At 42.5% G+C, this 12465-nt stretch overlaps 1 protein-coding gene across 1 annotated transcript in view; it reads right to left on the reverse strand.

Annotated features, from left to right (window-relative positions):
* Nucleotides 1-12465, reverse strand: part of LOC135540233 (contactin-3-like) — an 84451-nt gene that overhangs the window by 32921 nt on the left and 39065 nt on the right. Inside the window, exons 6-8 of the mRNA XM_064966743.1 lie at nt 2941-3144; nt 2296-2398; nt 1684-1868 (exon numbers count right to left, since the gene is read on the reverse strand). Of these exons, the coding sequence (XP_064822815.1) occupies nt 1684-1868; nt 2296-2398; nt 2941-3144 (492 nt within the window). The remainder of the gene's footprint in view (nt 1-1683; nt 1869-2295; nt 2399-2940; nt 3145-12465) is intronic.

Raw genomic sequence — 12465 nt, forward strand, 5'->3', positions numbered from 1 at the left:
CAGAAGACCCCTTCCAGAGCAAAGGGTGAGAGAACAGACTCCTAAGCCAAAAGGACACTGACATCGGGAGGACGATCAGAGAGGTGCGCCGGAGTGGTGCGTCATCGAGAAGCCTGGATGGTCCATGCAGAGAATCCTCAGAGATCATCCCCACGTAATACATCATTATATTCTGACCCATAAGAGCGGCAGTTTGGGGCAGGGCTAGGGTTAGAATAGCATAGCTGACAAATTCACCCAAATGTATATTTCTCTCTTGTACTTTCTTTTTTCTCTCTCTCTTTGAAATCCCCCTTTTGAGGAACACGCACCATAGTGTGTTGGCCCGTTATACTAAGTTCTAATCAATAGCCTATAATGTGTTTTGTCTATGTGTATCTTCTATCATAATTTTACCTTTTTAGTAAATACATATTCAACTAAGATTGGTGTGGTACGAACTCATTGGTGAGACCCGGGTCCGTGCAGATTCACGGACTATACGACGTTCAGAACGAGGTTGTTGAGGTAACTGGTTAATTAGCAGCTGTTGTAAAATCGATATTCTGATATTCTGAGTTAATTTGGGAAATAGAAACTCAATAAAAACTAGTTTTCCCATGGTGCCCCAGGTTAATGAGTTAATAATTGCTTGATTCAGTTAATCACGCAATTAGAAACTTGTAATCATTCGATGGGCAACAGTCATCACATTAACTAATACAACGTCACGACAAGAGGAATACTTATATCAGAATGCTGTTCATTTACTACAGCTCAGAGTTCAACACCATTGTCCCCTCCAAGCTTGTCACCAAGTTTAGGACCCTGGGACTGAACATCTTCCCTCTGCTACTAGATCCTGGACTTCCTGATGGGCCGATCCCAGGTGGTAAGAGTATCACCTCTGCCACGTTGACCATCAACACGGTAGCCCCACAGGGGTGTGTGCTTAGTCCCCTCCTGTACTCCTTGTTCACCCACGACTGCGTGGTAACGTACAACTCCAACACCATCATCAAGCTTGCTGACGCCACGACGGTGGTAGGCCTGATCACCGGAGACAATGAAACAGGGAGGAGGTCAGCCTACAGGAAGGAGGTCAGTGATCTGGCAGTGTGGTGCTGGAACAATAACCTCTCCCTCAACGTTAGTAAGATCAAGGAGCTGATAGTGGATTACAGGAAACTGGGGGAAGAGCATGCCCCCATCCACAGCGACGGGGCTGCAGTGGAGCGGGTCGAGAGCTTCAAGTACCTCTGTGTCCAAATCACTAAGGACATAAAATGGTCCACTCACATGTGCACACTCATGAAGACGGTGAGACAGCACCTCTTCCTCCTCAGGAAGTTGAAAAGGTTTGGCTTGGAATATGGCATTGGGGCTAACCCAGCTTCTTACTTTCTTGTGTTCTTCTTTTTTTTCTTGTGTGTTTTTGTTCTATCTTATGTTATTTTTAGTGGTATATTGATATTGATTACTGCATTGTTGGGTTTGGAGCTTGCAAGAAAGGCATTTCACTGTACTTTTGAACGTGACATTAAAACTTGAAATTTCACACATCCAAGTTTTCTAACAGATAACCAAGGCCAAAGCCAGTATTCTGACTCCAAGCCTACATTTACAAAATGTGGGTATCTATTACAACAGCACATTGACTCATAAGTGTCTCTGGATTCCTTCAATGTAAAATGGATCACTTACCCTGGAAGGCGATACGACCTCGTGCAGTGTTTTTTCCCCGGCTATTTCCTGCCACGCACTCATACATCCCTGTGTCTTCCTGCTGGAAATGTGGAATTTCAAGAACAGCATTGGAGTTCTTCATCTTCACCTTACTGGGAAATGGGACACCGCTGGTTCTCCTCCAACTTATTTCTGGGACTGGGCTGCAACACAATGAGCAGAAAAAATCCCTTATGACGACTCTGTCAGTCTGAGGTGAAAAAATGTTGATTAACTGTACAGAAGCTTCTTCTGTGTAATGGAATTCAATTTTTCTCTAAAGAGGAGGCTGCCAAAGCCTTTAGAATTAATGTAACCATACAAATCTGGAAATTTGGCTTTCATCCATTTTCACTGTATCAAATTTCAACAGCTTTGCCTTCCTGGACATATGAAAGGATGTTTGATTTTCACATCCTCACAATGCGCTACTGCTTTCTTTACTCCTCTGTAAGTCTGTGATACTTGACTTCAAGACGATGAGTGATATCACTAATATTCCAGCATCCTATGAACAGCAAACCTCCTAATTACAAAGACCTGCATAACAAATAAACCTGCACTCTCACAAACACATGCACATTCACTTACTTTCCCAGTGCGAAGCATTCTAGTTTTACTGTGGATCCCTTCGCAGCTGGAACAGTGTCAGGGAAATTAACTTCTATTTTCGGTTCGTATTCTCCCATTGCTCCTATGAAAGGGAGACAATACACAAACAGCATTTTGGCATCAATGATTAATGGCATACACACTTTACGCCTTGGAAGACAAGGCTCAACAATAACATGGGCCCAGAAACACAAAGGTCTTTGTGTGTGGAACAGAAACTATCAGTGAGAGGTTGGTTAGAGGTAGAGAAACAGAAAAGGTTTATTAAAGATTCAAAGAAGAATACACCTGGGGGAGGGGATGGTATGTATTCATCTCCTGTGGAGACTTCTTTTCAGACTGAATCTAATATTCAAGCTGCTAGGAGGGCAGCAACTCCACCCAATGACTTTTCCCTTTGAGGAGGTAAGGTTACTCTGTCTTTTACCAAGTACAATTAGCATTATAGACTATCAGGAAAGAATGGTCTATTGTAGACTGTGTATCGTCTGCCAATGCTATACACGTTGAGCGACGTAGACTATTGATGTTGTAGCCTGTGTAGCGCCTATCTCTTTACAAGGGGCTTAATCTGGGCAGCTTGTGCAGTCAGCGTGTATGTTTACATAAAGGATGGGATCTTACCGTCATTCCTCAGGACCAGTGGCGTAGGAGAGCTGAGGACTTTGCCCTTAGTGATGCTATTGTTGACCACACAGGTGTAGTTGCCCACATCAGAAGGCTCCACTTTAGCGATGTACAGACTTCCTGTCTCCTGGGAGATGAATCGACGACTATCTTGCTGGACAAAGTAGGGGTACTCATTGAAGATCCATGCAAACGTCAGCTCTAGGAGAGAGAGGAATGTGACAGCGGTAAATATAGTAGTAGTACTGAACAGTAACATACATGTATGTAGACGTAGTAGTCAACATTGAAAAATGCCTTTTTGAAAATATCATTTAGCATGTATGTGAAATGTTTGTGTAGATATATCCTATTGTTGAAATACTGTACTAGAAATCAAAATACATTTTCTTCTCTATATTTAAAGTTTAAAGATACCAGGCGAATGCAGTAGAACAGCTTTTGCTGCAAAAGAAAGAGCGTCCAAAGGAAAGAGAGCAAACCAAAATGGATTACAGCACCGCACTGGCACTCTCATGACACATGTCCTGTTCTCTACTCTGAGTGACTCAGGACAGGGCTTTCTTCCAGGCTTGTCTCATGCATGCCATGCTTCTCCTCAGCCAACAGGCCTAGCATAATTAAGAACACAGAACACAGCATTAATGACTCATCTTGAAGAGAGCACAGATTCACAGACATGAGGTACTGTAGCAGTAGCCTATCCAATGTGGTATGGAGGCGAGAGTGTGTAGGGAGCTACAAGGTGTGTAAGTACTGTCACTCATTTCCTGTCCCCCTGGGAGCAGAACGCCTTGCAACCTTGGCTGCTGGGATCACGCTTTGGCAGTCAGTTCAATGAAGCCAAAACGAATTCATTCTGATGAAGCAAAGCAAGAACGGGTATCCCTGACTCTAAGCTATGTGGCCAGTGATGAACAGTGATAGCATTTGTCAAGCAAATACAAGTATAGAGGAAAATGAAAATATAGTGCAACAACCTCTTTTCTTATTGAACACAATAGCCATTTATGTAACATGCACAACGTTACAAACATGCCATAGCTGCAACACAAAAGGAAACCATCCCATAATTGAGCCCTCGAGAATAAACAAATATTTATGATGGAGCCCTAATGCAGTCACTTTAGCTAGCAACAATATTTCATTTGTGGCCATGTCTCTGTAACATATGATATAATGTGTCATTTGAGAAAACATCTATTCCAACATTTGAAGCCGCTGAGGCAGAATAAAAACCTGCAGGGATGTCTTATAGTCAGTGGGTAACAATGGGCCCAACGAGTTCAAGGTTGTGCGTCACATTCATGCTTCACAATGCAATGAGAGCAGTGCTACGCTTACTGAGTCGTATTCTCTTGTTCAAACAGGAAAACCAAACCAAACACAATACTGCTATGGTGACAACAACATGCCTGGCATAAGATCATTTCTGAGCAAGAGGCTGTCGCAGTGTGTTTCAAACTGGCTACACAAGGCCATTATCACCTCCTCCAGCTGTACAGGCCTGTACACACACACACACACACACACACAATGTGTACTGTACAAAAGAGAGGGACCTCTAATGGGTCACGTTTAAAAGGATACTTCAGATTTTTGGCAATGAGGCCCTTTATCTACTTCCCCAGAGTCATAGGAACCGTGTATACCATTTTTTTGTCTCTCTAGTATGAAGGGAGTTAGAGTTGGTTCGCGAGCCGTTAGCGCCATGATACCCATAGACTTCCTGTCATGGAGCTAACGCTAGTAAGCAATTACGCTAGAGTTAGTTAGCAACTTCCTTAAACTGCACACAGACAAAAGTTCAAATCAAATTATATTGATCACATACACATATTTAGCAGATGTTATTGCAGGTGTAGCGAAATGCTTGTGTTCCTATCTCCAACAGTGCAGTAGTATCTAACAATTCACAACAATACACACACATCTAAAAGTAAAAGAATGCAATTAAGAAATATATACATCTTAGGATGAGCAATGCCTGCGTGGCATGGACTAAAATACAGTAGAATAGAATAGAGTATATACATATGAAATGAGTAAAGCAGTATGTAAACATTATTCAAGTGAATAGTGTTCCATTATGAAAGTCCATTTCTATGTGCAGTGGCAAGACATAGTATGTGAACCCTTTGGAATTACCGGGATTTCTACATAAATTGGAAATAAAATTTGATCTGATCTTCATCTAAGTCACAACAATAGACAAACACAGTGTGCCTAAACTAATAACACACAAATGATTGTATTTTTCATGCCTATATTGAATATATCATTTAAACATTAACAGTGTAGGTTGGAAAAAGTATGGAGTCAGAAGTCAAATCAAATCAAATTTATTTATATAGCCCTTCGTACATCAGCTGATATCTCAAAGTGCTGTACAGAAACACAGCCTAAAACCCCAAACAGCAAGCAATGCAGGTGTAGAGGCACAGTGGCTAGGAAAAACTCCCTAGAAAGGCCAAAACCTAGGAAGAAACCTAGAGAGGAACCAGGCTATGTGGGGTGGCCAGTCCTCTTCTGGCTGTGCCGGGTGGAGATTATAACAGAACATGGCCAAGATGTTCAAATGTTCATAAATGACCAGCATGGTCCAATAATAATAAGGCAGAACAGTTGAAAATGGAGCAGCAGCACAGCCAGGTGGACTGGGGACAGCAAGGAGTCATCATGTCAGGTAGTCCTGGGGCATGGTCCTAGGGCTCAGGTCCTCAGAGAGAGAGAAAGAAAGAGAATTAGAGAGAGCATATGTGGGGTGGCCAGTCCTCTTCTGGCTGTGCCAGGTGGAGATTATAACAGAACATGGCCAAGATGTTCAAATGTTCATAAATGACCAGCATGGTCGAATAATAATAAGGCAGAACAGTTGAAACTGGAGCAGCAGCACGGCCAGGTGGACTGGGGACAGCAAGGAGTCATCATGTCAGGTAGTCCTGGGGCATGGTCCTAGGGCTCAGGTCCTCCAAGAGAGAGAAAGAAAGAAGTCAGCAAACGTGGAGTCCAATCAATGAGACGAGATTGGAGATGTTGGTTAGAGCTGCCCTGCCCTATAAAAAACCTCACAAAATTAGAGTTTGCTATTCACAAGAAGCATTGCCTGATGTGAACCATGCCTCGAACAAAAGAGATCTCAGAAGACCTAAGATTAAGAATTGTTGACTTGCATTAAGCTGGAAAGGGTTACAAAAGAATCTCTAAAAGCCTTTATGTTCATCAGTCCACGGTAAGACAAATTGTCTACAAATGGAGAAAGCTAAGCACTATTGCTACTCTCCCTAGGAGTGTCCGTCCTGCAAAGATGACTGCAAGAGCACAGCACATAATTCTCATTGAGGTTAAGAAGAATCTTAGAGTGCCAGCTAAAGAGTTACAGAAATCTATGGAACATCCTAACATCTCTGTTGACGAGTCTACGATACGTGAAACACTAAACAAGAATGGTGTTAATGGGACGACATCACAGAAGAAGCCACTGCTGTCCCCAAAAAACATTGCTGCAAGTCTGAAGTTCATATAAGAGCACCTGGATGTTCCACAGCACTACTGGCAAAATATTCTGTGGATAGATGAAACTAAAGTTGATTATTTGGAAGGAACACAGCACTACGTGGGGAGAAAAAAAGGCACAGCACACCAACATCAAAACCTCATCCCAACTGTAAAGTATGGTTTGGGGCTGCTTTGCTGTCACAGGGCCTGGACAGCTTGCCATCATTGACAGAAAAATGAATTCCCAAGATTATCAACAAATTTTGCAGGAGAACGTAAGTCTATCTGTCCGCCAACTGAGCTCGTCAGAAGTTGGGTGAGGACAATGACAATGGGTGAGGACAAGGACAATGACCCAAAACACAGAAGTAAATCAACAACAGAATGGCTTCAACAGAAGAAAATATGCCTTCTGGAGTGGCCCAGTCAGTCCTGACCTCAACCCGATTGAGATGCTGTGGCATGACCTCAAGAGAGAAGCCTCCTCCCTAAGTTTGTTTTACTCACTGCTTTAGCACACTCCACCAACCCTGATGTCCTTGCCGTGTCTGAATCCTGGCTTAGGAAAGCCACCAACAATTCTGAGATTTCCATACCCAGCTACAACCTTTTCCATCAAGATAGAACTGCCAAAGGGGAAGGAGTTGCAATCTACTGCAGAGAAAGCCTCCAAAGTTCTGTCATACTTTCCAGGTCTATACCCAAACAGTTTGAACTTCTAATTTAAAAAAATTAACCTCTCCAGAAATAAGTCTCTCACTGTTGCCGCCTGCTATCGACCCCCCTCCACTCCCAGCTGTGCCCTGGACACCATTTGTGAATTTATCGCCCCGCATCTAGCTTCAGAGTTCGTTCTGTTAGGTGACCTAAACTGGGATATGCTTAACACCCCGGCAGTCCTACAATCTAAGCTAGATGCCCTCATTCTCACACAAATCATCAAGGAACCAACCAGGTACAACGCTAAATCTGTAAACATGGGCACCCTCATAGACATTATCCTGACCAACTTGCCCTCCAAATACACCTCCGCTGTCTTCAATCAGGATCTCAGCGATCACAGCCTCATTGCCTGTATCCGCGGACAAACGACCACCCCTCATCACTGTCAAACGCTCCCTAAAACACTTCTAATCAACCAGGCCGGGTATCCTGGAAGGATATTGACCTCGTCCCGTCAGTCGAGGATGCCTGGTCATTCTTTAAAAGTAATTGCCTTACCATCTTAGATAAGCATGCCCTGTTCAAAAAATGCAGAACTAAGATATAGCCCTTGGTTCACTCAAGACCTGACTGCCCTTGACCAGCACAAAAACATCCTGTGGCGGACTGCAATAGCATCGAATAGTCCCAGGGAAGTCAGGAACCAATACACGCAGTCAGTTAGGAAAGCAAAGGCTAGCTTTTTCAAGCAGAAATTTGCATCCTGAGGCTAGGTAACACGGTCACCACCGATAAATCCATGATAATTTCAAATTTCAGTAAGCATTTCTCAACGGATGGCCATGCCTTCTTCCTGGCTACTCCAACCCTCGCCAACAGCTCCACCTCCCCTGCAGCTACTCGGCCAAGCCTCTCCAGCTTCTCCTTCACCCAAATCCAGACAGCAGATGTTCTGAGAGAGCTGCAATACCTGGACCCGTACAAATCAGCTGGGCTAGACAATCTGGACGCTATCTTTTTAAAACTATCCGCTGCCATTGTTGCAACCTCTATTACCAGCCTGTTCAACCTCTCTTTCGTATCGTCCAAGATCCCTAAAGATTGGAAAGCTGACGTGGTCATCCCCCTCTTCAAACGGGGTGACACCCTAGACCCAAACTGTTACAGACCTATATCCATCCTGCCCTGCCTATCTAAAGTATTCGAAAGCCAATTTATTAAACAGATCACTGACCATTTCAAATCCCACCCTACCTTCTCCGCTGTGCAATCTGGGTTCTGAGCCGGTCACGGGTGCACTTCAGCCACGCTCAAGGTACTAAATGATATCATAACTGCCATCGATAAAATATATACCGTCTTCATCGGCGTGGCCAAGGCTTTCGACTCTGTCAATCACTGTATTCTTATCGGCAGACTCAATAGCCTTGGTTTTTCGGATGACTGCCTCCCCTGGTTCACCAATTACTTTGCAGACAGAGTTCAGTGTGTCAAATCGGGGGGGATGTTGTCCGGACCTCTGGCAGTCTCTAAGGGGGTACCACAGGGTTCAATTCTCGGGCCGACTCTTTGCTCTGTTTATATCAACGATGTCGCTCTTGCTCTGGGCGATTCCCTGATCCACCTCTACGCAGATGAAACCATTCTGTATACTTCTGGCCCTTCCTTGGACACTGTGCTAACTAACCTCCAAACGAGCTTCAATGCCATACAACACTCCTTCCGTGGCCTCCAACTGCTCTTAAACGCTAGTAAAACCAAATGCATGCTTTTCAACCATTTGCTGCTCTCACCCGCCCGCCCGACTAGCATCACCACCATGGATGGTTCTGACCTAGAATATGTGGACAACTATAAATACATAGGTGTCTGGCGAGACTGTAAACTCTCCTTCCAGACTCATATCAAACATCTCCAATCCAAAATAAAATCTAGAATCGTCTTTCTATTTCGCAACAAAGCCTCCTTTACTCACTCCGCCAAACTTACCCTAGTAAAACTGACTATCCTACTGATCCTCGACTTCGGCGATGTCATCTACAAAATTGCTTCCAACACTCTACTCAGCAAACTGGATGCAGTCTATCACAGTGCAATCCGTTTTGTTACCAAACCACCTTATACCACCCACCACTGCGACCTGTATATTCTAGTCGGCTGGCCCTTGCTGCATATTAGTCGCCAGACCCACTAGCTCCAGGTCATCTACAAGTCCATGCTAGGTAAAGCTCCACCTTATCTCAGTTCACTGGGCACGATAACAACACCAACCCCTAGCACACGTTCCAGCAGGTTTATCTCACTGATCATCCCCGAAGCCAACACCTCATTTGGCCGCCTTTCCTTCCAGTTCTCTGCTGCCAGTGACTGGAACGAATTGCAAAAATCGCTGAAGTTGGAGACTTTTATTTCCCTCACCAACTTTAAACATCAACTATCTGAGCAGCTAACCAATCGCTGCAGCTGTTCATAGTCCATGTGTAAATAGCCCACCCAATCTACCTACCTCATCCCCATACTGTTTTTATTTTATAATTTTTTTTACCAGTATCTCTACTTGCACATCATCATCTTCTCATTTATCACTCTAGTATTGACTTGTTGATGCTACCCATCCCCGCTACCCACCCAACCGCTGAATAGCATAGTGCCACAGTCAAATAATATTACTAAAAAATATTCATATTCATGAAATCACAAGTGCAATATAGGAAAACACAGTTTAGCCTTTTGTTAATCCACCTGTCATCTCAGATTTTGAAATTACGCTTTACAGCAAAAGCAATTCAAGCGTTTGTGTAAGTTTATCGATAGCACAACATAACATTATGTACACTAAGCATAAGCATTAAGTAGCTAGGTCACAAAAATCAGAAAAGCAATCAAAAAAATTGTTTACCTTTGATGATCTTCGGATGTTTTCACTCACGAGACTCCCAGTTACACAACAAATGTTCATTTTGTTCTATAAAGATTATTTTTATACCCAAAATACTGACGTTTGTTTGTCGCGTTATGTTCAGAAATCCACAGGAAAGAGCGGTCACGACAATGCAGACGTATATTCCAAATAATATACATAATGTCCACAGAAACCTGTCAAACGTTTTTATAATCAATCTTCAGGTTGTTTTTAAAATACATATTCGATAATATAATCAACCGAGTGTGTAGCTTTTTCAATAACAGCGGTGAGGAACAATGGCGGCTTTACTCAATTGCGCAAAACTCACTCTGAGAGCCCCCACCTATCCACTTACGCAATGTGATCTTTCACGCTAATTTTTCAAAATAAAAGCCTGAAACGATGTCTAAAGACTGTTGACAATTTAGGGAAGCCATAGAAAAAGGAATCTGGTTGATATCCCTTTAAATGGAGGATAGGCATGCATAGGAACAGAGAGATTTCAAAATAAGCGGCACTTCCTGATTGGATTTTAATCAGGCTTTCGCCTGCAATATCAGTTCAGGTATACTCACAATATTTTTACAGTTTTGGAAACTTTAGAGCATTTTCTATCCTAATCTTACAATTATTGGCATATTCTAGTTTCTGGGGCTGAGAAATAGGCAGTTTCAAATGGGTACGTTTTTTTTGCCAAAAACGAAAATACTGCCCCCTACACTCAACAAGTTAATCTGCTAAATTGTAATTATTCGCTCTTATGGCCTATTTATTGCCTAACTCCTCATGCCTTTTGCACACACTGCATATAGACTTTATGTTTTTCTACTGTGTCATTGACTTGTTGATAGTGTTATTGGCTTGTTTATTCTTTACTCCATGTGTAACTCTGTGTTGTTGTCTGCGTCACACTGCTTCACTTAACCTTGGCCAGGTTGCAGTTGCAAATGGGAACTTATTCTCAACTAGCCTACCTGGTTAAATAAAGGTTAAATAAAATAAATAAATAAATAAATAAAGTTCACCCCCAAGAATATTGTTTAACTGAAACAGTTTTGTTAAGAGGAATGGTCCAAAATTCCTCCTGGACATTGTGCAGGTCTGATCTGCAACTACAGAAAACATTTTGTTTAGTGCTGCCAAAGGAGGGTCAACCAGTTATTAAATCCAAGGGTTCATATACGTTTTACACCCTGCACTGTGAATGTTTACACTGTGTTCAACAAAGACATAAAAATATATAATTTGTCGCGTGTTATTAGTTTAAGGAGACTGTGTTTGTCTATTGTTGTGACTTAGATGAAGATCTAATCAAATGTTATGACCAATTTCTGCATAAATCCAGGTAATTCGAAAGGGTTCAGAGACTTTCTTTCCAATGTATATGGGGCAGCAGCCTCTAAGGTGCAGGGTTGAGTGGATGGATATTTAACAGTCTGATGGCCTTGAGATAGAAGCTGTTTTTCAGTCTCTTGTCCCAGCTGTGATGTGCCTGTACAGACTTCGCATCTGGATGGTAGCGGGGTGAACAGGCCGTGGCTTGGGTGGTTGATGTCCTTGATGATTTTTTTGGCCATTCTGGGACATCGGGTGTTGATTGTCAGTGATGTGTACGCCGAGGAACTTGAAGCTTTTCAACTTCTTCATCTGACTCTGAAGTAGATAAAGGGCGTCCTTGCCAAAATCTCAAATTTTCCCTTTAAAGTGAGTGGTGGTCCTTTGTAGCTCAGTTGGTAGAGCATGGCGCTTGTAATGCCAGGGTAGTGGGTTTGATTCCTGGGACCATCCATACGTAAAATGTATGCACGCATGACTAAGTCGCTTTGGATAAAAGCGTTTGCTAAATTGCATATATTATGGTCCTATAACAGGGTCAGTCTGTATGTGCAAAGTCCATTATTCAATTCCAAGGAAAGTTGAACTGAGTAGGGTTGCAATCACACACACTTCAATAGCAATCTCAAATGTGCAGAGTCATTCATCTGTACAAGTTGAAAATATTATGAAAGATAAACAAGATATCTCAGAAAGTTTTTTTGTTTGTTTTTCCTCTAGGGTATAGAATAAATTAGTTTGAAAAATCACTTTGAATTCTACATTCCATTTGAGTTGGGATAAGTTACAATTGATTATGTGATCCAGGTTTTAAAATCACTTTGCTGGGAACGTATTGCCTAAGGATCAGGTTAAGCCTCCAATTTGAGGAACATCTTTTCATTTGCCCCCAGATTTGTCTCTAATTGAAGGAAATAGTTCAGAATGAAAAACAAACAGAGGCCAATCACACACGGCTTTATTCTGCAGACATCTGTGTGCAATAAGTTTCATTTGAGGTTGCTAGCTTGGAATGATTGCTTTGAGGGCTAACAAATACGGTGTTATGAATAAACATATTGTGAACACCACGAATAACTTCTGTATATAATACTTAATCAAAGTTTTAATGGGATACAGAA

This window comes from Oncorhynchus masou, chromosome 5 (assembly GCF_036934945.1).
Source record: "Oncorhynchus masou masou isolate Uvic2021 chromosome 5, UVic_Omas_1.1, whole genome shotgun sequence".
NCBI classification, from domain to species: domain Eukaryota; kingdom Metazoa; phylum Chordata; class Actinopteri; order Salmoniformes; family Salmonidae; genus Oncorhynchus; species Oncorhynchus masou.